Source organism: Chiloscyllium punctatum, chromosome 14 (assembly GCF_047496795.1).
Source record: "Chiloscyllium punctatum isolate Juve2018m chromosome 14, sChiPun1.3, whole genome shotgun sequence".
Lineage (NCBI taxonomy): Eukaryota > Metazoa > Chordata > Chondrichthyes > Orectolobiformes > Hemiscylliidae > Chiloscyllium > Chiloscyllium punctatum.
Genome location: NC_092752.1, coordinates 45,781,886 through 45,809,431, shown reverse-complemented (window position 1 = coordinate 45,809,431; position 27,546 = coordinate 45,781,886). Strand labels below are relative to the sequence as shown.

The following is a 27,546-nucleotide window of genomic DNA, read 5'->3' as shown; positions in this document are numbered from 1 at the left end:
ATTTCACGGACCCCCTCCATTACCAATCAACCATTTAATGTTGATCAAATGTATGACAGTAACTCTCCATCACTCTTTTGACAAATGTCTTCAAACCCTATAAGCTCTGCCATCTAGATAAGAAAGTCTTGCAAGTTCCCTAAGTCACATACCATCCTGACTCAGAAATGTGTTGCCATTGCTTTACTGTCACTGAGTCAAAATCCGAGAGTATCATCCTTTATAGCACTATGGGTGTCACTGCATCACATCAACCAAAGTAGTTCATAAAATGGGTGATTACATTCTTAAGGGGAAGTAACGACAGGGAATAAACATTGACTTTGCTGGCAAGTCCAACAGCCTATGCATCAAATTTTTAAAAATGGATGCAAATGACTTATACTTTTATACTTTATGCTATTTCATTCCATTTTTCCTATATTAAACTGCATTAAGATTATGAGGGAATTAGATTAGATTAGATTAGATTACTTACAGTGTGGAAACAGGCCCTTCAGCCCAACAAGTCCACACCGCCCCGCCGAAGCGCAACCCACCTATACCCCTACATCTACCCCTTACCTAACACTATGGGCAATTTAGCATGGCCAATTCACCTGACCTGCACATCTTTGGACTGTGGGAGGAAACCGGAGCACCCGGAGGAAACCCACGCAGACAGGGGGAGAACGTGCAAACTCCACACAGTCAGTCGCCTGAGGCGGGAATTGAACCCGGGTCTCTGGCGCTGTGAGGCAGCAGTGCTAACTGTGAATTCTTGGCAATTACTTAGCAGTTGTGCTTGCTTCTTAGTCATTGCACAGTATGCATATCCATGATTATTAAATTCAGTTGTTTATTCAAAGATATTAATAAACTGCATTTTAAAGACTACTTTTGTCTCTGGCTGGTTCTTACATTAATTACGAAAAACAAAAATTACATAAAATCCAACCTTTTACATTTTTTTTGCTTATAGTACAGAACTCCTGTAAAATGTCACATTTAAAAAAAAGATTTTCACCTTTCATTCATCAGGGCAATTTGTAAGAAATACTAATGTAAAGAAAAAACATACATTTTATAGTGAATGACAAGGCACTGCATTCCAACAATACCTATTCTCAGACAAGATAAAATGCTTTTTCTTTACATTGCTGTTTGTTGCAGATTGTTTGGATAAATGCAAGGTGAAAAGCTTCAATGAAGTGTGTTCCTTTACAACAATAATCTAATTTGAATGTGAATTTCAGGACCCTACCATTTGTTACTCAGTTCTGCATTCAGTTAAGCATGACATAAAGTGTGCTTTCCATTAAAATAAACAATACAAGAAAACAATTTTAGTGATATTTAATTGAACACATGATTGCAACATTTCAACCAATACAATATAAATAATTTTGTCATAACAACGAGAACAAGCAGACATGGCATAAACAAGAAAAATGTCAACTTTAACAATTTGAAACAGTGGGAGTAATTTTACCTTAACGCACGCAGTGAAAACATGGTATTGGACATGACGCCATCTTTATATCCAACTAACACTACTCTCCATTGACCACAAATTGTTCATTGTGTGTAAGCAATGTTGCATTCAAATCTCATCAATTTCCTGAGATGGATGGGCTATGTAAAAATTGACCCCAGTGTAAAAGTGAACACTGCAACAAGAAAATACAGTATTGTTCCTGTACATTAGTGCAGCCACAATCCTATTAAGAGGTCTTAATTTAGTGTATTAATAATGCTATAAGTATTAAAGAGCAAAATAACTGAAGGCCAACAGACAAATAGACCATCACAGTGATGAAAAACTTGTCAAATTCATTAACAGTATTATGAAATCTTTAACAAGAACATAAAACAATTTGATTAAGATTTTATACATGAAAAAGAATAATATAATTGAGCCTCAATAAATTGCATAACATAACAGAGAATGAAAAATATTTTTAGAAAACTAACATGCATTTCAAGAAACCTGACAATATTTGTGTATTCCATTCATAATACTATTTTTAGAAGAAAGATCCATGACTAGAAACATATAATCGTTGTCCAATATGACTGCTGTTACCAAGAGGTAGTGTTGTTGACAATGGGTAGCTAGGATAGGAGTACGGTCTAGATGCATATTGTAGCAAGTTGGAAGCAGAAGTTGGAAGAGGTGCACCAACTTGAGAAAGACTATTAACGGAGCTGGTCCGACGCAAACTATAGTCTGTAAATACATAAATGTGCATATTACTTCACAAAAATATGTTATTAAATTATGCATAGCTACAAAGACTTAAAATATAAATCAACAGTCATAGGTTATGGCCCACACTGAGATAGCCACCACATTGTGTCACTAGGATCTTAATTTTTGCTTCAAAAATCTTTGCTATGAATTGTTCAAAAGGTATGCTTAAAATAATTTAAATTGCTTACTGCATTGTACTACATCGATAGACTACAGGCATGCAATTCAAAGCTAGATAGCTTTCCAGTCACAAAACAAATTGGACCAAAGTTCAACATTATTCACAAATCAGTACTGACTTAAATTCATAGGCACAGTCTAAGACAATCAGAGGTTTGAAAACACTGGATTAGATACAGCACCGTATCTTCACAGAAATAAATAAATTATGGCTTGGATTTTTAGCGCTCGATGAGGGTCAGTATAGAGGCAGATCGACACAAAAACTAGCACCACTCTCCAGTGCATGAGAACCAATCTTCTTATGAGAATATTTTCAATTAGATTGGTGTTGCTGCTGGCGTTGTCTGCCCTCAAGTGGTGGACAGCAACTTGAGGAAACATAATGGCCTATTCGGGCCGATGTTTCTGTGGGCATGCAGCACACTTTGCTGTATCACAAACTAACCTGGAGACAGCCTTCAGGTAACAGTCTTGGGATTGTTGGCGGTGGTAGTGCTGGCAACTTGGAACCATAGAATACTGAAGAGGCCTTTCAGCCTATCATATCTGCTGCATCAACAAAATCTACTCTAAATCTATTAGTCCCATTTTTCAGCATGCTTGCTTAGGCAGCTTGCTCCTTGTTTCCTAGCTTTAGCAGTAGCTGCAGTTGCCCTAGCATCCATAATGATAGCCTGGCTACTGAGGCCATTCTCCTTTACTTTGAAAGTTTAAATAGTGGAGAAAAATGTATCTCAAATGCCTGGAGTGCAGGTTTCATCCCCTTCTGAGCTGGAGACACCGATTGTCTCTCCAGCTTTGAGTCAACCTTAACCGGACATTTATCCCACCCTCAGTCTGCCATTTGCCAATCACTGCCAACTGACTATGTATGGCCTTCATTTGACACCAATGTAAGGCTTCCAATCTAAACGGAGAGGTCCTCCCTCAACAGTCTTGGAAATGTTGCTGAAACCTTTCTCTAATCTAACTTTCCAGTGGAAAGAGCAAGAGAGAAGAGCCCCATCACTGTCACCTCAAATGCCTCGTGCTCTGTCAAAATTTGCCATTAATACCCTATGCCAAACAATGTCCCTTTATAGCACTTTAAAAGCTTTGCATCACCTTTTGTAGGCTGAATCCAATGTTATGATGCTTTCTCAAGTCCCCTTGGCCACTTCTTTGTTATCTATCCATTAGTTTGTTGTATCACTATGCAAACATTTATCGCCTTTCTATAACTGGCCTTGAAAAGATGATGGTGAATTGTCCACAAGAGTCCTTGGGAGTCTTTTATGAAGTGAGATTCAGGATTTTGGACAATATGGATCCGATCAGGATGGGGTGTGGGTTGAAGGAGAACATGCATGTGATCATGTTCCCATGCAAATGGTGCTAATATCCTAAGTAGTAGAGGAGTTTTGTTAGGAAGGTGCTTTTAAGTAGCTTGGGTAAGATGCTCTAGAGCATCTTGTAGATAGTCTTCACTGCTGCTACTGTGAGAAAGTGAGGACTGCAGATGCTGAGATCAGAGTCAAAGAGTGTGGTACTGAAAAAGGACAGTTAATCAGGCAGCATCCGAGGAGCAGGAGAATCAAAGTTTCGAGCATAAGCCTTTCATTGGGAATGCGGTTTGTGGCCCAAGGACGCTAAGAGACAAGTGGGAGGGGGGGTGGGGCTGTGGGAAAGGTCGCTGGGAATGTGACAGTTGGTGAAGGTGGTAGTGAAGGTCAGAGAGGAGGGTGGAGCGGACAGGTAGGACAGTTCTAGAGGGCGGTGCCAAAGGTGGATCTGGAATAAGGTAGGGGGAGGGGAAATTAAGAAACTGGTGAAATCCACATTGATCCAATATGGTTGCAGGGCCCCAAAGTGAAAGATGAGGCATTCTTCCTTCAGACATCGGGTAGTTAGGGTTTGGCAGTGGAGGAGGCCCTGGATTTGCATGTCCTTGGCAGAGACTGAGAGGATTCAGCCTGCAACAACCCCAACCATCTTCCTTTGAGCTTGGTATGACTTCAACCAGTAAAGAATTTGCCCCTACTTCCTATTTACTTCATTTTGTTAGGGCTCTATGATACCACACTTAGTCAAATATTGTCTTGATGTCAAGGTGATCACTATCATCTCATGCCTTCAGGTTAGCTCTTTTGTTCATATTATGACAAAGGTTACAATGAGGTCAGGGGCTGTGTGTAACATGCAGAATTCAAAGTGAGCATTAATGAGCAAATATATTCTTCACGGCAATCAATGCTTTTCTGCTTACTCCCCAGTGGCTCTCTGAAGCTCCATGCCAACGTAACACCAACTCAATGCTTCCAAATATCACACTTTGCCCTTTTACCCATCATGCCAACTCACCTAGTATTCAGCACCTCAGGATCCATGCAGAAATGAAATCAAGGTAGAGAAAAAGTCAGTCATTCGTAAAAAAATTATTTCCCACATTTACGTTCTTTAAACAAAATTAAACCTTTTAATAACAAACATTTCATTCAAGACTAACATTGTGATTTATAGTTCTATATCAAAGAATCTGAAACATAAAGAAATGTACTCCACTGTGACAATGGACAGACATGAAATCAATCCTGCATTAAACCAGAAATAGAAAGAAAAGACTGAAATAGCAAATAATTATATTTTTAAAGTGACTCAGATACTCCAAAGCCTTAGATGGTTGTTTCTGCACTTGCATGTCAGGATCTCATGCAAACTGAGGGAATTGGGAGAAAGTGAAGACTGCAGATGCTGGAGATCAGAATCTAAAAGTGCTGGAAAAGCACAGCAGGTCAGGCATCATCAAAGGAGCAGGAGAATCGATGTTTCAAGGCATTTGCCCTTCATTAGGAATGAAGTGAAAGTCCAAAACATCCTCAGATGCTGGGTGACCTGCTGTGCTTTTCGAGCGCCATGCTTTTCGAAACTGAGGCAATGGGAAGCTGAAAATTCAGATGGCAAATTACCCTAAATTGAAACGCTGACTCAACAGTGACAGTGGTCATTTCAGGGCACTATTTTTATGTGCCTTGACACTTTTGATAGAATCATGGGGTGATTCTGCAAGCAATGAAGGAGAAAACATGAGTGCCAAATTGCAGTTTACATAAATGGAACCTTTGACTGAGATATATTAACCCTAGTGAGTTTTGAGAAGATTTGTAGCTCAGGTTAAGGCTCTGGATGTAAGTTTGCTCGCTGAGCTGGAAGGTTCGTTTTCAGATGTTTCATCACCATTCGAGGTAATAATATCAGTGAGTGCGCCCAGTTACTCTAGCCACTCTCCCCTCCATCAAAGACATCTCGGGAAATGATTACCAGACTACTCAGACCTCTTGGCATCATGGAGTCCAGAAACCCACCAACACTCTAAAACAGCAGCTAATGAACTTAAAAGACCCTACACAGGTAACAAGCAAAATGAACGTCATTTGCAAAATACCTTGCAAGAGTAATAACAAACACTACGTTGGATAAACAGGCAGAAGACTAGCCACCAGACACATCAACTAACTACAAAAAGAAATGACCTACTATCATTAATATCCTTACATGCAGATGAGAAAAACACCACTTTCACTGGGACAAAACATCTATCCTAGGACAAGCCAAACAGAGACACACATGAGAATTCCTAGAAGCATGGCATTCCAACTGGAACTCATATACATAAATGTTTTGGAGGAAGGTATAGATTGCCTCATTAGCAAGTTTGCAGATGACACTAAGATTGGTGGAGTAGCAGATAATGAAGCGGACTGTCAGAGAATACAGCAGAATATACATAGATAAGAGAGTTGGGCAGAGAAATGGCAAATGGAGTTCAATCTGGATAAATGCGAAATGATGCATTTTGGAAGATGCAATTCCAGAGCAAAATATACAGTAAATGGAAGAGTCCTGGGAAAATTGATGTACAGAGAGATTTGGGTATTCTGATCCATTGTTCCTGAAGATGGCAACACAAGTCAGTAAAGTGGTCAAGAAGGCATGCTTTCCATCATCAGATGAAGTACTGAGCACAAGAGTTGGCAAGACATGTTACAATTGTATAAGACGTTGGTTTGGACACATTTGGAATACCGTGTACAGTTCTGGTCAACACATTACCAAAAGAATGTGGATACTTTGGAGAGGATGCAGAGGAGGTTTACCAGGACGTTGCCTCGTATGGAGAGTGCTAGCTATGAGGAGAGGTTGCGTAGGTTAGGATTATTTTCGTGGAAAGAACATGGTTGAGAGTGAATCTGATTGAGGCCTACAAAAATCATGAAAAGTATAGACAGGGTGGATAGCAAAAAACTTTTTTCCAGAGTGGAGGACTCAATTACTAGGGGTCATGAGTTCAAACTGAGAGGGGAAAGTTTAGGGGAGACATACGTGGAAAGTTCTTAATGCAGAGGGTGGTGTGTTCCTGGAATACGTTACCAGCAGAGGTGGTTTGGGGCAGGAACAATGGTGTCATTTAAGATGGATCTAGATAGATGCATAAATGGGAGCAAAGGGATACAGATCCTTAGAAAATAGATGGTAGATTTGGATAGAGGATATGAATTGGCGCAGGTTTGGAGGGCCGAAGAGCCTGTTCCTTGCTGTAATGTTCTTCGTTCTATCAACAAACACATTGATTTGGACCCCATCTATAACTCTCTAAGAAAAAGAACAGGAAATGACATCACCAACCCAAGGAAACCTAAACACATAAATAGAATGCAGGACATAGCACCAGAGGCTCACTGACGACGTTATTTAGTATGGTGACAAAACATCTGAAAATGAACCTTCCAGCTCAGCGAACAAACTTTCATCCAGTATCGTAATCCTGCTGAAGAAGGGTTACACCCAAAACATTGACTTAACCACCTCCTGATTCTTCCTGGTCTGTCATGTTCTTCCAACCTCCTGCTTACCTACCTTGACACTTTTGATAGCTCCTTTTGACAGGTTGAGTTTGACAAGACTTTTGACAGTCCCAGTGAGATTGCCATTTATAAGTTTTACACACATTTATACTTACTTTTACTAATCCCAAAGTCATCTGACAACATCCAAAGGTTACTTTACCTCAATTAAAGGTTCCATTTATGTAAACTGCAATAAATTCTTGGGACTCATATTTTCTCCTTCATTGCTTGTAGAATCACTTCATAATTCCATCAGAAGACCCGTTCTACATTACAGAAATTCCATTATGCACCTCACCATTCTCATGCCTTTTATTAGTTTTGAAAAGGCTGGTACTGGAAAAGCATAGCAGGTCAGGCAAGGAGCAGTAGAGTCGATGTTTTAGGCATTGACTTTGATGCCTGAACATCCTGCTCCTCAGATGCTGCCTGACCTGCGGTGCTTTTCCTATGCCACTCTTTTCCACTCTGATTCTCCAGCATCTGCAGTTCTCACTTTTTCCCTTTTAGTAGTTGGCAACTCAACTTTTAAATTGTGCTTCTCACTAACTATCCCACCTTATTACAATTTATTTGGGATAGATTAGATTACTTTACAGTGTGGAAACAGGCCCTTCGGCCCAACAAGTCCACACCGACCCGTCGAAGCGTAACCCACCCATTCCCCTACATTTACCCCTTACCTAACACTACAGACAATTTAGCATGGCCAATTCACCTGATCTGCACATCTTTGGACTGCGGGAGGAAACCGGAGCACCCGGAGGAAACCCACGCAGACACGGGGAGAATGTGCAAACTCCACACAGTCAGTTGCCTGAGGCAGGAATTGAACCCAGGTCTCTGGTGCTGTGAGGCAGCAATGCTAACCACTGTGCCACCGTGCCAGTTCAAAATAGCAGTTCAAAATTTAGGCCCATCATTGCTCAAGCTAAAAGGGCCCTAGCCTCACATAAGTGAATACTGGTATCCTCTTCATCATTATCAACAACCGTCATGACATAAGACCAAAGAAAAGAACAAAGAAAATTTACAGCCCAGGAACAGACCCTTTGGCCCTCCAATCCTGAGCCGAATCAAATCCACTGTCTAATCCTGTCACCCAGTTCCTAAGCATCTGTATCCCTCTGCTCCCAACCTACTCATGCATCTGTCCGGATGCATCTTAAATGAATCTGTTCAGATCTCAGTCAATTTAGCATATGTTCTTACAGTTATCCTCCACTCCTCTAATACTGGCCTACTCTCCAAACCCACCTCTCTTTTACACTTTCTGAATCCCTATGCCTCACCCTCTGTCCTTCCTGCTCAGAAAAGGAAAATCAAGATTGAACTTTCATGTTTCTTTTTCTTCCATTTAACTGTGATAACTTCTGTAAAAGTTTGCAGAGCCCTCAGAGAAATGGTGTTCATGTCAATAGCTTTTATGAAACAAAAACTGCAATTGCTGGAGAAACTCAATAGGTCTGGAAGCATTTGTGGAAAGAAAACAAAGTTGATGTTTCTGAAGAAAGATCACTGGATTTTAACCTTAACTCTGTTTTCGCTCAACAGCTTTTGATGTTTTGTCCAAGTTTTTCATAGATCTTGGGGCGAAGCTGCAAATGACTACTGAAGTTCAATTCCACAATTTAACTGTGCTTTGATTTCCCATTCTAAAAGTTTGTCTTCCTTGACATAATGTTTTCTGCTCTATAACAATGTTTTCTACATATGTATCATAGAATGTAGAATATAGAACTATATAACACAGGAACAGGCCCTTCGGCCCACGGTGTTATGTTGAACATGAAACTAAGTTAAGCTCATCCTTTCTGCCTGCCTTTGATCCATATCCTTGCATATTCAAATAAGAAGCATAGGCTGTGCACGGCAAAATATCCTGAACTCTCACCATTCTCATATAACAAAAACTGTAACTAAGTCTTAGTTCGTAAAAAGATGAATTTTTAAGAAAGTATAATACTTTTCCACAATCATCCTTTGTCATAGCATATTCACTTTGTTGGATTTCCTGAAAATATATTAGCAATTTGTCTCATTGTTCACCCAGAAGTCAGATATCTCAGTAAGGAATTCTTGCTGCTCCCTAAAATGTTGCTCTACTTTGATCATACATCAGGAGTGTTAGTTTCCCAACAATCCAGAGCTTTGTGACTCCTTGGTCTGCTGACAAACTCACTAAACCAGAATAGAATGTTTCTTGTGAAATATATTGGCTTAATAGTTTAGACAGAGACCTCTGGAATGTTCACATGTGTGTGAACATTTCAGAGTTAGATTTACAAATATGTTTCAAAGCAGAAAGACTGGAGTTGTGCACTTAGAAAAGCTTCCCCTATCATTACAAAATTGATTTTTTTCTGGGGGGCTTTTATACTTATTCAGAATGTAGTGCAATGCCTACAGGATACAGCTACAGAAATAGAGTGAAATTAGCATTTATTTTAAATGAATAAAATGTAATAGGCATTTCACTTACTTCAAAATTACAGCTGAAATAGGACTTAATTTTCAAAATATATAAATTGTTGCAATGTGGTGCAGACTTCATCTGTTCTTTGCACATAAAGTTAAGAGAGAAAACCAGAAATACTAACCTAAATGTGTTAGTGCATATTGTGCAGCTAGTTCCTTAGCATCTTCCAGCATTGTGCACAGCTTATCAGGCATGAAATGGCTCAGTGTACCTTGTGAACTGTTCGCAAGGGAGGGAATAACCACTTTATAAACAAGCAGTTGTTTCCCATCCTGACTTGTTGTTGAGTATAGGTAGTACTCTGGTGGCGCCCAGTTATTTTTGTTGCAATAATATTCCAAGTGTGTAACTGAGGACTGAAAATGGCTAGGCTTCAATGAATAAATACTCAAAGGTGTAAGCTTTATTCCAGGGAATAAAGGATATGTGCATCTCTCCAGTTCAGGTGAGCATGGGCTATGGTGACCATTCAGACGTGCCGGTAAGCTTGGTGACCTTCCTGGGGTTTTTGCTATCCCATCTTCCTTGTTGGTAAATGTTAGTCGTTGATTTTCACAATTAATATTGACTTGACTACCTTGAGTGTACTTCCAAGAGCCATCTTTATTAACTGGCTTTGCAAGGGTGACTTCAATGCTAGCACCATCTATACACTTTCCATTCATAATATTCATAGCTGTAACTGCATCATCTCTATCAAAAAAGTGCACAAATGCATAGTCTCTGAGCTTTTTTACTCGCTCAACTGCTCCAGGCTTAATTTTGTTAAATTCCATTTTGATAGTCTCTTCTGTTGTGGATATCATCAGGTTTCGGACATAGAGTACCTTAACCTTTTGCATAGTTTCCTCATCCACTTCTTTTTCTGGGTCTGCCCAATCCACCTGAATGGTATGCCCCCACAATTGAAAAGTACCTGAAAAATACAGATGAGGTCAAGATGTTATTTCTAAAGTAACAGTGGCTTGGATCTACATTCTGCATTACCAAACTACTTGTTATTTCCCATCACTATTAATTACAAATACATTGTATTTGCCAGTTGGAGCTAAAATTTGGAAACATTACTTATTTGGAATTAGTTTTGGTTGAGGGGTTAGAGAGTTTATTTTTTAGGTTGTGAGTTGGAGAAGAGGATACCAAGTCCAGAGGTTCAAGCGACACAATCCCTGACTCACTGGATTAATGCTTTTCCTTAAATTTAGAAATATTTTCAGTACTGAGTGCTGAGCATGTCTGGGATATTGATGCACCAAAATGGCCCAGCCAGAGGCTGTTAAGTGAAAGTGACTGACAAATGAATAGGGAGTGGATGAAACTAGGAATCAATAAGCTAAGCTGGGAAATGTGCTTTTGCTCCTATCTGTTTGTTGTACAGGCTCCTTACCCTGGAAAATGTGCTCCACAGATGCTGAAAACTAGGTGGGGTAAGATGAGTGGATTGCAGCTCGTGGAAAGAACCAATTACAGTGGAAGGGATTGATCTCAATATAAATGGGGGAAGAACATCTTGGGATGAGGGCCTAATTAGTGCATGTGTATTAAAATGGGGTTACCTTGAAAAGTATTGATTCAAGATTATGCAAGAACACAAAGTAACTGCACATTGAAAGAAACAGAAAATAGCAGGAATAGGGTATTCAGCTCTGAGAGTGCTCAGCCATTCATAGCTGATCCTCTAAGTCTGTTTCTTGTTTCTGCTTTCTCCGTTTGATCATTTTATCTCTAATAACCATAACCAATTCCTTGAAAGCATTCAAAGTTTTGGCCTCAGCTGCTTTCTGTGGCACAGATTTCCACTGGCACAGATTTCCACTGGCTCACCACTCATCTTAGTCGTGCCTCGTTAACTGGTTCTGGACCCCCTGATAATTTTAGAGTTTTCTATCAGATCCCTGCTTATTCTTCTAAATTCCAATGCATGTAGTACCAACATACTACTTGACTTCTTCATTGCCTGCATGATTACATTCAGCGACTGGCAGGTCGCCCAGGTCATGTTGTACCTCTTCTTTCCTAATATATCACCATTCAGATAATAATCTATTATCCTCAGTAAACAAGCAGTTGAAGGTGCAGCATGTGGTAAAGAAGACAAATGGTATGCACCCTTCATTGCAAAAGGTTTCATGTACAGGAACAGGGATGTGTTGCTGTAGTTATACAGGGCTTTGGTGAGGCCACATCTAGAACATTGTGTACAGTTTTGGTCTTCTTTTCTGAGGAAGGGTGCTCTTGCTCTCGACAGAGTTTACCAAGCTGATTCCGGGGATGGTGGGGCTGATGTATGAGGGGCGATCAATTAGGTTAGGATTAGGAGGATGTTCCTGATGGTGGGTGTATCCAGAACCAGGGGTCACAGTCTGAGGATTCAGAGTGGACCATTTAAGACAGAGATAAGGAGACATTTCTTCACCCAAAGAATGGTGAGCCTGTGGAATTCATTACTACAGGAAGTAGTTGATGCCAAAATATTGAATGTATTCAAGATGTAGTACTTTTGGTGAATGGGAACAAAGGTTATGGGGTGAAAGCTGGGTGAGACTACTGAGTTGGAGATCAACTATGAGTGTGATGAATAGCGAAGCAGGCTCGAAGGACAGAATGGCCTCCTCCAGCTCTTATCTTTTATGTTTCTATGATTGTATGTTTCCTATTTTACTATCTAAGTGTATAAATTCAGATTTATCTACATTATGTGTCATCTGTCATGCAATGCCCACTCACTCAATATGTTCAAAATTAAAGCATCTCTATGTCCTTCTCACAGCTCTATTGTGTCATCTGCAAATTTAGGGATATTATATTTAGTTTTCTCATCTGCATTATTAATATATATTATGCACACTAAACACTTTGATGCTCACCAGTCACTGCTTGTCAGCATTGCATAAACGTATTGGAATTTACAGGCTTGCATTAAGTACACTGCTCAACTGTTGAGATGGTTCGATTTCTGTCCCCTGGTCATTAGTGCAACAATCCAAGAATACTCTAAGAGGATCCAAGATGGAGGCGGATTCGGAAGCTCCAGGTGGAACTCGTCTGCTCTGCCTATTCTTTTTTTCTTTTTCCTTTTACACTCTTAGTACTTTTTTCTTCTTCTTCACTCATGGCCTTTGACGATTCCCTGCCTCTGGCAACAATTCCTGGCCTCCAGACAGCAACGATTCTGGGCCATGACTCTTGGTCTCCAGTGATGACTCATGGCCTCGTGACCTTCTGGCCTGGCACAGTGGCCTCCTGGCATGGCATAGCAACCTACCAGCCTGGCATAGCAGCCTCCCCAATCTTACTGTAGCAGCCTCCTGGCATAGCAGCCTCAGCCCAGCGAAGTGTCCTCGGCCTGGCATGGCAGTCTGAAGTTGTCTCCTAGCCTCATGGTTCTCAAAATGAAGTCTGGTGCAGTCGGGAGCCAGGGCCAAGTGCAGACTGGAAGTTCTGAACTTGTATCTCTGCAATGCTGAACATTTTATTTCTTGAGTCTCTGAGATTTTGTAACTAAAGAAGATGTAAATAGCTATCTTTGTACCTACGTTGGCACTGTAAATGACTGCATATAAACTTTTTGCTATACTCAGTGAGTATATGTGGCAATAAAGACTGATTTGAATTCTAATCTATAATTTGAAATTAATGGACTTTTATCTTTTAATATTAATGTTCACAAGTTTTTGGGTCTCAGGTACATACAGTAATCCAGTTCACATACTTGTACCAGGCATCCTATAGTCTAGAAAACACTGAAATCTATAACTGCTAGGAATCTAAACATTCTGATTCAGGAGGTTATTCATGCATACAGATTGTGAAATCTTAGAGAAATATACCCAACCTCAGATATAATCACTAGTCTGACAAGATTTAGGAGGTATCATATCCAATTACTATTGATTAAACCAGATTACATCAACATATTTAAATCATTTAAATAAAAGTTTCTGAAGAAGTCAGAACAATTAACTGTATTTCTCTCTCCACAGGTGTCACCAGACCTGTTGAGTTTCTCTAGCATTTTCTGTTTGTTTATTTAAATTGATGTTTTACTGAAAATAAAATTACACGATATAACATTTTTGATTGCCATTGACCTCAATTAAATCTGCCAAGATAGATTGATATCTTTCAGATTCACCTTTCCCAGCAGTATTTAGTGCCAAGTAAATAGGATTTTCATATATAAAGAACAATATAATACAAGAACAGGCCGTTGGCCCTGCAAGTCTGTGCTGATATATTGTGTTCTTCCCTTCTAAAACTATCTTCACTTACAGGACCCATATCCCTCTATTCATGTATTCGTCCAGGTGTTTCTTGAATATTGCTATTGTGTCTGCTTCCACCACTTCCTTTGGCAGCATGTTCCAGGCACTCACTACTCTTTGTGTGTAAAACTTACCTTGCACATCTCTTAAATATGCCTCTGCTCTCACCACCCCCCCCAAAAAAAGCTGTGTCCCCTAGTAATTGAATCCTTTGTGCTGGGAAAATCCCTCATACTTTCCACTCTATCCAAGCTATTCATAATCCTATAAACTTCTATCATGTCATCCTTCAACTTCCTGCATTCCAGTGAAAACAAACCCAGTCTATCCAACCCTTCTTCATAGCTAAAATCTCCCATACCAGAAAGCATCCTGGTGAACCTTTTCTATACCCTCTCCAAATCATCTACATCCTTCTGGTGGTGTGGTGACCACCATTCCTGATGAAGGCCTTATGACCGAAACATTGATTCTCCTGCTCCTTGGATGCTACCTGACTGGCTGTGCTTTTACAGCACCACACTCTTCAACTTTGATCCTCAGCATCTGCAGTCCTCACTTTCTCCTGGTGTGATGACCAGAACTGTACGCAATAAATATCAGGAACTGTGATGTCATGAAACATGATGATAGCCATCACACTGAAGTTTTCTCAAAACAGAGTGAACCAAAAAGATACAAACACATATACATTAATATTGAATTAAAACATTCCAGAGAATGAAATAAATGCTAAGATTGGCTTAAGAAGCTCAAATATGACAAAGTGTACAGTATTTACAGTGAAATGATCAGGGTAAATCAGATTATATAGATTAAATAGCATAGAAAAAAAGACCATCTGGTCCATGGCTAATATTCCAGTTGAGTCTCCTCAAATCTCTTCTTATCTAAATTTATTATCGTAATCATCTCCCTTCTCTCACAAATAGTTATTGAGCTTCCCTCGAAGGCATCAATACTATTCACTTCAATGCTCTCTGTGATCATGCTTTACATTGTTATCACATTTCAGGTTATGAAGTTTCTTCTGAATTGCTATGGAGTGCCTGATGGCCTTCGGTCATCGGGGGTGAGAGAAGCCAGAAACAAATGTCTGAAATTTATTTTTGATAAGGAATCATGTATTTAAAGCTTTTTTTATGATTTGTAGTGAATGCAAATGCTAACACAGTTGGTGAGGGAGTGGCCGGCATTACGGGACTTGGACTGTGAGCGGCTGTTAGATTTGAGTGGCCAGAAAAATTCCCACAGCAGGAAAATAAAATGCTGGGCCAATTTGACTTATGAAGAGACAGAAGGTAGGATTGTGTACACCGAATATGCTTACTTAAAAGCTAACAAAATAGCTTAAGGCATAACATACCAGCTTTCTTGAGTACCATTGGGAGCAAGGAATTCTCAGTTCTAAGGAGTCTGGTGCAACCAGAGAAACCTGCAAAAACACACCAAGAACTATACAAACATTTGGGGAGTTATTTTGCACCACTGATGACCATAGAAAGTTTTCATTTTTATAAATGGGTGCAGCACAAATGAGAGTCCATCGCCCAATTTATGGCCACCTGAATGAGGTCAGTGAAATATTGTGAATGTGGAGGATTCCTCCAAAATAATGCGTGAAACCATTTGGTATGTGGCTTCTGACACAAAGCTATCCAATGGAAGCTACTAACAAGGACAGACCTTCAGTTTAAGGCAAATTTCAAAATTTCTGCCTAGATGGAGTTGACCATCAGCGAAGCAAAAATTCAGTGCAGAAAGTAGCGGAAACTCAGCAGAGGTTGGTACCAACCATAGAATGCCACCAATGTGGCAGAAGTGGCCACGTGGAGTCAAGAAGCCCAGTGCTGCCGGTAACATATTTCAGGCTATATTGCCTGAAATTGTTGAGTACAATTCAAATGAGAGACGGGGTGTTTAAAGAAGATAATTCAGAGCACAAGACATAAAGTACTTTATCTTTATTTCTTCATTTGTGGGATGAATATGTTTATTGCCCATATCCATTGACTTTGAAAAGATGGTGGTAAGCTGCATTCTTGAACTGCTGCAGTTCACCTCTTGTGGGTTGACCCACAGTGCCAGTTGAGAGGGAATTCCAGGATTTTGACCCAGCAATATATTTCCAAGTTAGTGGTTTGGAGAGGAACTTTAAGGTGGTGGTGTTTCCCTGTATCTGCTGCCTTTGTTCTTTTGAGGGAAGTGGTTTGGAAAATGTTATCTGAGGATCTTCAGTGAATTTCTGCAGTACATCTTGTCGATAGTACAAACTGCAGGAGAAGCTGAAGGCCCAGAGTCAGCAGATTTTCAGTGAAACATCCTGTCAGTATGAGGGGAAGTTGATCATTTCAGAGTTCTGATGGAAATGAATACAAATGCAGTGGTGTTTCTGATTCCCAAATCATTATAAAAGGAAAAGTTAAAGGCAATGCCCAAGTGTGCCAAATTTCCTTTGTATGTAGTGAAAAACAGCTACCATGCGTTATTCATTCAATGCTGGTTTTAGACATCAAAGTTAAATTAGGGCATTAATAATTAATATGCTGGCTGGCTCAAAAGCAGGTATAAAGATTTTTAGGTATAAAGATGTCCTCAAGGGAGCCCTGGAAGCAATGAAAGGAGAACTTAAACTTCAGTTGAAGCAGGAGGGCATGCAGGTCCAGTACCATACGCCATCCAGCCTAAAGTGGAGGCAGAACTGGAAAGACCAGCTTAGAACCTGGAAATGTTGGAACCAGTAACCAATACGGAATGTGCGCCTCCAGTGATTCCGGTCTTTAAAACAGTGAAGCTTTGTGATAACTTGAAGGTCACAGTCAAACCAATCCTGTCATTGAGGATCTGTTCAGGGGACTGGCTGGGAGAAAGAAATTCTTAAAAATGGTTTGTCAGGTCTATTTGCAGATGGGTACTGTGAAGGAGTCCCAGTCACCGCTGATGATAGGACACACAGTGGACTGTTCTGCTACAAATGATTTCCTTTTGGCAGGTGTCTAATGTTACCTTGATGGTACTTTGTGTTTTGTATTTATTTGTGGGAAGGCCATCATTTATTGCCCGTATCCAGTTGCCCTTGAGAAAGTGATGGTGAGCTGCCTTCTTGAATTGCTGCAGTCCACCTGTTGTGGATTCACCCACAATGCCTTTAGGGAGGGAATTTCAGGATTTTGACCCACCACCAGTGAAGTAATGGCAATATATTTCCAAGTCAGGATGGAGGGCAACTTGGAGAGGTGGTGGGGTTCCCCTGTACCTGCTGCCCTTGTTCTTCTGATGGACGTGGCTTGGAAAGTGTTGTCTGAGGATCTTCAGTGAATTTCTGCATTGCATCGTGTGGATTGTACAAACTGGTACTACTAAGTGTCGGTGGTGGAGGGAGTCAATGTTGTTGCTGTGGTGCCAATCAAGTGGGCTACATTGTCCTGGATAGTTTCATGTTTCTTGTCTATTGTTGGAGCTGCACCTTGCGTCTTGTAGATGGACAGGCTTTGGGAGGAAGGAGGTGAATTGACAGTGAGAGATTCAGTGATGGCAATACCATTGAATGTTAAGGTGCAATTGTTAGATTATCTCTTACTGGTGATAGTCACACCCTGGCATTTGTGTGGTGCGATTGTTACTTGCCCCTTGTTAGTCCAATCCTAGGTGTTGTTCAGATCTTGTTGCATCTGAACATGGACGGCTTCAGCATCTGAGAATTCACAAATGGTGCTGAACATTACACAACCATCAGCAAACATCCCCACTTCTGACCTTATAATTGAGGGAAGGTCATTTATGAAGCATGTTGCATGAAGCACTTATGTTGGACCAAGGACACTACTCTGAATAACTCCTGCAGAAATGTTCCTAGAGCTGACAGGACTGACCTCCAACAGTCACTGCCTAAACTTTCTGACCCACAGACCGCAATCAGTGAAGATACAGTCCTCCACCTCCTCCACAATAACATTCAACACTGCAGACCCTCAAGGATGTGTCTTGAGCCCCCTATTGTACTCTTTGTACACCCACAACTATGTTACCAAATTCCAAATGAATGGCATACAAGTTTGCTGATGACACCAACACAGTTGGATGGATATTGAACAACAACGAGTCCAAATACAGAAGGGAGACAGAGGGCTTGGTGACATAGTGCAATGAGTACAACCTCTTTCTCTCAACATCAGCAAAACTAAAGAACTGATCATTGACTTGAGAAAGAAAGGAGGAGAATACACCCCCATCAACATCAACAGAACTGAGGTTGACAGGATGGAGAATGTCAAGTTCCTCAGCGTGATGATAACCAACAACCTGTCCTGGACTTCCCATGTATATGCGACGACCAAGAAGGCACAAAAAAGTCTCTTCTTTCTCATGCACCTCAGGAAATTTGGCATTCCTATAAAAACCCTTACCAATTTCCACAGATACACCATTGAAAGCATACTGTCCGGTTGCATAACGGCCTGTTATGGCAACTACTCTGCCTAGGACCGCAACAAACTATACAAGATAGTGTGCACAGCCCAGACCATCACAGAAGCCAACTTTCCATCCAAAGACTCCATTTACATGGCATGCGACTGTGGAAAGACTGCTAACAACATCAAAGTCCCATCGCACCCCAGTAATGATCTCCTAGAACCTTGTCTGTCAGGCAGAAGATGCAGAAGGCTGAACACACACATATCAGATTCAGGTACAGCTTCTTCCTGGCCACTATTAGACTGATGAATAGACTGTCTAGCCTCAAATAATGCTGACTTTGCTCTTGCCTCGTGAATGTCCTCTGCAATGTAAATGCCTCTATCTTTTTGATTTGTATACCCTTGCTTACTATAATCTGCTTGTACTGCTCGTAAACAAAGCTTTTCATTGTACACATGACTATAATCTATCAATCAACCACGTGCCAAGTAAGACTCCAATCAGTGGAGACTTTGTCCCAGATTACCTATTGATTCCAGTTTTGCTTGGGTTACTTGATGCCACACTCAGTCAAATGCAGCCTTGATGTCAAGGATTGTCACTCTCACCTCACTTCTGGAATTCAGCTGTTCTGCCCATGTTCGAACCAAGGTTAAGATCAGGAGCTGAATGGCCCAGGCGCAACCCAAACTGGGTGCCACTGAGCAGGTCATTGCTGAGCATGTGCTGCTTGAAAGCACTGTTGATGACAACTGATGATTGAGAATAGGTTGATGGGATGGTAATTGGTTGCGTTGAATTTGTCCTGTTTTTTACATACAGGATATGCCTGGGCAATTTTCCACATTATTGGGTAGATCCCAATGTTGTAACTGTACTGGATGAGCTTGGCTAGGGGAGTGGTAAATTCTCAAGCACAAGTTTTAATTACTATTATTGGAACATTATTAAGGCCCACAGCCCTTCCAGGATCCAGTGCTTCCAATTGTTTCTTGATGTGGAGTTAAGGACTCATGTCTATATGCCAAGGACCTCTGGAGGAGGTTCAGATGGATCATCCACTCTGTACTTCTGGCAGAAGACTGCTGTGAATGAACTGATGTGCTGGGCTCTTTCATCACTGAGGATGGGGACATTTGTGAAGCCTTTTCCTCCAGTGAGTTGAATAATCACTCACCACTATTCACAACTGGATCCTCTGAAGATCAGAAATTTCCAGATCATCTGAAGGGGAGTATTTGCAAAACCTAGAAGAAACCAAAAAAACAATTGCAGAAGCATGGCCTACAAGTAAAAAGGGAGAAATGCGTGAAGTGTAAAGACTCCATAGAGTACCTGGGCCATAAAGGCTATCATGTCGGCCCCTAGATCAGAGAACGTGTCTCAAATGAGATTGTTCTTGTGATTATTAAAGTTCTATGGCAAGTTCTTGTTTGATTAGCAACTGTGCTAAAACACCTGCATCTGTTGCTGGGAAGAGGACATCCATAGAAATAGACCCAGGAATATGAGGAGCATTACTAGGAGGTGAAGGAAGCTTGAAAAGGTCAGAAGTGTTGATTTATTTTGACCAGAAGTTACCACTGCAGTTTTCAATGTCTCACCTTATGGGGTGTCTGTATTATCATGTACCTTGAAGAACAGAGAGGAAGGGCCCATTGTGTTTAAATCAAGGTCACTAACAAAGATGGAGGAGAAGTATGTCCAAGCGAAAAAGGAAGGATGGAGCACTGTGTTTGGTATTAAGAATTCCTCTATGGCAGGCATGTTGTGTTTCTGACAGGGCTGTGGATGCTTACCTCCATTTTTGGCCCATGCACAGGCAAGACACCTGCAGTGATGGGCACTGGCTCTGTCACTCACATGAAATCATATACCAATAGTCGGAGAAGCTTTATTAAAATTACCACTACATGGAAATAAGGATGTTCCCGATTGCAACCTGAAAATTATGCACTTTTCCCGGAATGACAAGGTGTCAGTCTTAGCAAGTTAGGTGTGGTCTTGACATTTTTAAGTTCAGTTTGACCTATTGAGACCACACAGACACTTTGCAGAAATCCCACCAGGATCTCTCCCTACCCTATCCCTCTAACCCTGCACTTTCCTGTGACAAATTCACCTAGCCTGCACACTGTTGGACTGTGGGAGGAAACTAGAGCACAGGGAAGAAAACCACGCAGATAGAGGGAGAATGTGCAAATTGCACACAGTCACCTGAGAGTTGAATTGAACCTAGGATCCCTGGCACTGTGAGGCAGCAATGCCAACCACAGAGACACCATGCCATCCCAAGTGGTGGATTCAGTCCTGAGAGGAAAGACATGTCATAGAAACATCCCAGAATTATACCTTGACTTGTTTGGAAGTGGGAGTTATATGTATCAGATGGGTGTTTGTGTGGGGAATGAGAGTTGTTATTGCTTCCTTCTGTTAAGAGGAAAGTTGCTGCAATAAGTGTACCAAGGGTATCCCAATATGGGCGAATGAAAGGAATAGCCAAGAACTACTTTTAGTGGCCTAAGATGGAATGTACCAGAGTTTGTCCCAGACTGAGGAGAAAGCAGGACCATGCCAATCCTGCACATTAGTAAGGAAGGTGCCACTGTTGTAGCCCTTCCACATATGGTGAATGGCCTCATTCAACCTGGCAGCAGATTCATGTAGATTTCACGGGACTGGTTGAGGGATAGATGGCATTGCTGGTCGTGGATGCCCACTTCAAGTGGCCCGAGGCCTTAATCATGAAGTTGGCATCAGCAAAGGCACCGATAGACCAACTGGACGAAATATTTGCCAAATTTGGGACTCCTGAACAACTCACAAATGACAGGGGCTCACAGTTTGTGGTGCAAGAGTACCTGGAAGGTCACTGATTCAACAATGGCTCTATATCACACTGCAACTAATGGATGGACACAGAGGCTTGTATTAACCTTGAAGCAGCCTTAAAGGCTTCACAACGGGAATGCTCACTTGGATGGCTCCTCAACAAATTTCTTAGCATATACATAAGCATACCATACACAATGACACAGTGCTTGTTGGCATCCTTAATGTTCAACTGCCAGCTAAGAACCATATTTGACTAATTGCAGCTGAAAGAGACTAGAGTGGTGGTAGAACAAAATCAAGGGCAGGAACTTCAAGGTTGAGGGTATTCCATAAAGGAGAGACTGTACTGGCCTAGAACTATATGTCTGGGGAGAAATGGATCCTAGCAGTGATGGTTCAAACAGAAATGCTGCTGTGTACACTGACTCCATACCCAGGAAGGAGACAACAGCAGTCAATCAAAGAGGAATGTATTGGTGAGACAGGAATTTCCTGAAAACTACACTAGAAAAGATTCCTAAGATAAAGAGACAGTCTTTCCAGAATGGCCATTGTTATGAACCAGACCAGACATCTTCAAAATATTTCAAGAGGGCAGCCTGGAACCTAACTTGTGCTTATTTTAAAGGCAAAATGAAGTGCCGTGATCCAAATACAATGTGACTAGTCAAAGCAAAAATACAACGTATTTAATACCCACTCTAGTTAAAATACAAATAAAAGAAAAAAGAACTTCATAACAACATTGAGAGAACATTCAGAGACAGTGGCAGCCAGGAAACATTTACTAAATCACCCAATTCTGTTGAGACCCCAATAAATTCTGATACTGCTTTTTTTTAGATTAGAGTAGATTAAATTACTTACAGTGTAGAAACAGGCCCTTCAGCTCAACAAGTCCACACCGCCCCGCCAAAGCGCAACCCACCCATACCCCTACATTTACCCCTTACCTAACACTACGGGCAATTTAGCATGGCCAATTCACCTGACCTGCACATCTTTGGACTGTGGGAGGAAACCGGAGCACCCGGAGGAAACCCACGCAGACGCGGGGAGAACGTGTCAACTCCACACAGTCAGTCGCCTGAGGCGGGAATTGAACCTGGGTCGCTGGCGCTGTGAGGCAGCAGTGCTAACCACTGTGCCACCGTGCCGCCCACAAAATTCAGAAATCCTAATTTGTGAGATTAGGCCAAACTCATTCAGGCTGTTAAACAAAAAGCCAAGGCCTCCCAAGTTTTTTACTCAAGTGATCTTGGTAGACTGCTTAGTGCCTCTGTCTTACAACCTCTTTCAAAGGAAAAACAGAATAAAACCTCCCCCTAAAGCCACAGCACAGTTACACCATCCTCAAGAGAAACTATCTTTTGTGAATTTACATCATATTAATATAGACTACAGAAGGATTTTTTCCTTATTTTTGTAAGTACTCCTGATGATGTATGTATGTTAGCTACAGTGTCTGAATAATAGTATAATTGTTGGATGTCAAGGGGCGTATGAAATAAAAGAGAGGAATGTTATGCATGCAGTTGGGTGTGCACTGCCCCTTTAAGAGAACAGATGAGGTGACGTGGAGGCAGAAGCTCAGGGAGGAAGCTTAAAAACCGAATGTAGTGCTGAGGGATCTATGATAAAGTATTCCCTGTTCAAGTTTACACACCATCCACTTCATGTTTTGAACCGCCTAACTTCTGTTAGGAAGGAAGATGTGTTGGACATTTTGAACAACTTGAGGATAGACAAGTCCCCCGGGCCTGACGGGATATATCCTAGGATTATGTGGGAAGCAAGAGAGGAAATTGCAGTACCGTTGGCAATGATCTTCTCGTCTTCACTGGCAACGGGGGTGGTACCAGGGGACTGGAGAGTAGCGAATGTTGTGCCCCTGTTCAAAAAAGGGAATAGGGATAACCCCGGGAATTACAGGCCAGTTAGTCTTACTTCTGTGGTAGGCAAAGTAATGGAAAGGGTACTGAGGGATAGGATTTACGAGTATCTGGAACGGCACTGCTTGATTAGGGACAGCCAGCACGGATTTGTGAAGGGTAGGTCTTGCCTTACAAGTCTTATTGAATTCTTCGAGGAGGTGACCAAGCATGTGGATGAGGGTAGAGCAGTGGATGTAGTGTACATGGATTTTAGTAAGGCATTTGATAAGGTTCCCCATGGTAGGGTTATGCGGAAAGTCAGGAGGCATGGGATAGAGGGAAATTTGGCCAATTGGATAGAAAACTGGCTAACCGGTCGAAGTCAGAGAGTGGTAGTAGATGGTAAATATTCAGCATGGAGTCCAGTTACAAGTGGAGTTCCGCAGGGATCAGTTCTGGGTCCTCTGCTGTTTGTAATTTTTATTAATGACTTAGATGAGGGAGTCGAAGGGTGGGTCAGTAAATTTGCAGATGATACAAAGATAGGTGGAGTTGTGGACAGTGAGGAGGGCTGTTGTCGGCTGCAGAGGGACTTAGATAGGATGCAGAGCTGGGCTGAGGAGTGGCAGATGGAGTTCAACCCTGCCAAGTGTGAAGTTGTCCATTTTGGAAGAACAAATAAGAATGCGGAATACAGGGTTAATGGTAGGGTTCTTGGTCAGGTGGAGGAACAGAGGGATCTTGGGGTCTATGTACATAGATCTTTGAAGGTTGCCACTCAGGTGGATAGAGTTTGTAAGAAGGCCTATGGAGTATTATCGTTCATTAGCAGAGGGATTGAATTCAAGAGTCGTGAGGTGATGTTGCAGCTGTACAGGACTTTGGTTAGGCCACATTTGGAGTACTGTGTGCAGTTCTGGTCGCCTCACTTTAGGAAAGATGTGGAAGCTTTGGAGAGGGTGCAGAGAAGATTTACCAGGATGTTGCCTGGAATGGAGAGTAGGTCGTACGAGGATAGGTTGAGAGTTCTCGGCCTTTTCTCGTTGGAACGGCGAAGGATGAGGGGTGACTTGATAGAGGTTTATAAGATGATCAGAGGAATAGATAGAGTAGACAGTCAGAAACTTTTTCCCCGGGTACAACAGAGTGTTACAAGGGGACATAAATTTAAGGTGAAGGGTGGAAGGTATAGGGGAGATGTCAGGGGTGGGTTCTTCACCCAGAGAGTGGTGGGGGCATGGAATGCGCTGCCCGTGGGAGTGGTAGAGTCAGATTCATTGGCGACCTTTAAGCGGCATTTGGATAGGTACATGGATGGGTGCTTAATCTAGGATAGAAGTTCGGCACAACATCGTGGGCCGAAGGGCCTGTTCTGTGCTGTATTGTTCTATGTTCTATGTTCTATGTTTTATTTATGGCTCTAATGCTCAAGACAACTCGGGATGGGCAATAAATGCAGGCCTTGCCAGTCTGCAGTGCTTCAAAATTAGATTAGATTACTTACAGTGTGGAAACAGGCCCTTCGGCCCAACAAGTCCACACCGCCTCGCCGAAGCGTAACCCACCCATACCCCTACATCTACATTTACCCCTTACCTAACACTATGGGCAATTTAGCATGGCCAATTCACCTGGCCTGCACATCTTTGGACTGCGGGAGGAAACCGGAGCACCCGGAGGAAACCCACGCAGACACGGGGAGAACGTGCAAACTCCACACAAAATAAAAGGTATTGGTCCAAAACAGAAAGGTGACAAGGTGAACTACAGTTCAGAAAGGGCTCTCTCCATTGTTGCCGATAGGGAATATTGGGAAGAGAGTTTATTTGTCCCAGGCACATTTGATGTATATTCACGGCAAAAAATTGACAGAACAAAGAGGAAATTAAAAATGCACACATGTTCCTCTACAAGCGAGTTGTGCTTTCTGGAAGTCAATTGCCAGTTGCTTGATTTCTTTCTAACAGCAGCCATGCTTGTGGAAGTTGTGCATTACACTCTGGGGTACATTTATTCTTGGAATTGCACCAGGAATCTGTGTTCTGTGACATAAGCATGCTGTGGACCATTGCATCTCACATGGAAGCTCACGATACATATGTATCAATTGTATTTACAACTAGTGGCAAATACGTCAGCGGGACAAGCTGTCCTTGCATGTTTGCACAGTTGGACAAAAACTTCTAAAATGTTTTCTGAGATAATTGAGAAATATTTACATTAATACTACACCAGTCATTTATAATTGAATTATAGAACAAGAATTATAGTACAGAACAAGGACACCTGGCTTATCATAACTCTGCCATCTGTAAATGAACTGTGCAGCCTGATTCCACTTCTCAGCATTTGGTCCCATAATCTTGCAGGTTATGACACCTGAGATGAATTTACAAAAGAGAACCAGGAACTGTTTAAATTTAGGTAATATACCTGTGTTTTGCTTTAAAATAAACCCTTTATTCTGGAATCTTCAGTGTTTGAACATGGAGAAACGGTCATCACTGAGGCTATAACAAAAATAAAAGGTCTCTCTTCATTTTAAAAATCCCTTGGTATAATATAGCATGGACATAAGTTTTAACATTGCAATTTAATTTTTACCTCGCCTGACAAGGCCACACATCAATACATCAATAGGCTGCCAGTACGAGTATACTGCACATACATCTTTCTCTGCCAGAATCAATGGCACAACATATTGTTTCCTCATAAAATTATTTTGAAGTGAAGAATCAAGAAGGTAGAATTTTTGTCAAAAGGCATACATTTCTCATCCCTGAATTATGCTTTTCTCCATAAACTGAAATATTCTGTCTGCATTCATTGAGCAATTTTTTTTGTTCACAATTCTACAATGATTTTCTAATGGTAATCAATCATGCTAATTAATTGACTCTGATAAACATACAGTAAACCAGCATGCCTGCTTGATGTCATTACACAACAGAAAATGGGTAGATACAAAAAATGAGCATTTTGTTCTGTCACAATTTTCCAACTTAATTGCTCATTTTATGAATTTTGTTCATTCAAGGTGCAAGGGAAAATTAAGGGAAATGTGAGGGAAAATGAAACTGTTGAATACATAAAATAACTAATATTATAGGAATGAGAAAAACAAAAAAGTACAAATTTTTGGTTGGAGTGTGTAAATTAATCTTATGATAACATAAAAATATTAAAACAATGTGTACTTCATTGTTGAGATTTCTCACTATTACCATCTGTTGGAAAATGGCTCTGGGTTATGCTTGAATAAAACCATTGTAAAAATGTTGGCTGTCTGGGCAATTGTGGGAACCCAGGCAGGTGGGTGACTGAAAATGTCTATAACAAAGGATTTTTTTCAATCAATGCATCTAGGTCTTCCTGATAATTTATGCTTAACATAATTGTGCGATTGTGGAAGGAGTCAAAATGGGGATAGAAAATGTACAGTTAAGCATGTAGTAAAGCTAGCGCCAAGTGCATGTGGTTCCAGCCAAGCAAGAAAACAAGATTCTCTAACCCTCTAGCTTGAGGCACGAGTAATGATCCAGCTGCGACATAATAAAAGGTAGGGACTTTATCCCTTTTGTTTGTTTATCTGTGTCAGAGTATGAGGTAAGCTGATCAGAAATGACGATAGTACAGGATTGTATGTATGTGTGATGAATATAGTTCCAGAGAGCTTGAAGATTCAGAGGGTAGAGAAAGAGGCTTTGAGGCCACCCACAGGAATTTTAAAAATAGGAAAAGGGGCTTTGAACCCTCCCACGGGAATTAAGAAAATACAGAAAGGGGCTTCGAGCCTGCCTAGGGGAAAAGGTGATGTTGAGGAGCTGGTGTTGGACTAGGGTGGACAAAGTTAAAAATCACACCACACCTGATTAAGGAGCAGCCCTCTGAAAGCTAGTGCTTCCAAATAAACCTGTTGGACTGTGATTTTTAACTACGACGAAAGAGAAGACAATCAGGGACCCCTACTGACAATAAACTTTGTCTCAAAAAATTGGGCAACTTGATAAATTGTAATGTCAGTTTAAATGATTGCATGATTGTGAAAATGTATGTGCATGTGAGGCAGCTGTCAACAGAATCAGAAGGGAACACCTTTGGCATACATGTATGTCAAAGAAGGCATTTGGTATGTTTTTCTTTATTGGTTGGAGTATTGAGTATAGGAGTTGGGAGGTCATATTACAGCTATACAGGACATTGGTTAGGCCGCTTTTGGAATACTGCGTGCAATTCTGGGCTCCTTCCTATCAGAAGGATGTTGTGAAACTTGAAAGGGTTCAGAAATGATTTTCAAGAATGTTGCCAGGGTTGAAGGATTGGAGCTATAGGGAGAGGCTGAATAGACTAGGGCCGTTTCCCTGGAGCATCAGAG

The 27,546-nt window shown here is 41.2% G+C and overlaps 1 protein-coding gene across 1 annotated transcript in view; it reads right to left on the bottom strand.

Moving 5' to 3' along the window:
* Positions 1-2,006: 2,006 nt before the first annotated feature.
* Positions 2,007-27,546, bottom strand: part of rbm46 (RNA binding motif protein 46) — a 106,440-nt gene continuing 80,900 nt past the window's right edge. The window contains exons 3-4 of the mRNA XM_072583686.1: positions 9,900-10,694; positions 2,007-2,209 (exon numbers count right to left, since the gene is read on the bottom strand). Coding sequence (XP_072439787.1) covers positions 2,007-2,209; positions 9,900-10,694 — 998 coding nt within the window. The remainder of the gene's footprint in view (positions 2,210-9,899; positions 10,695-27,546) is intronic.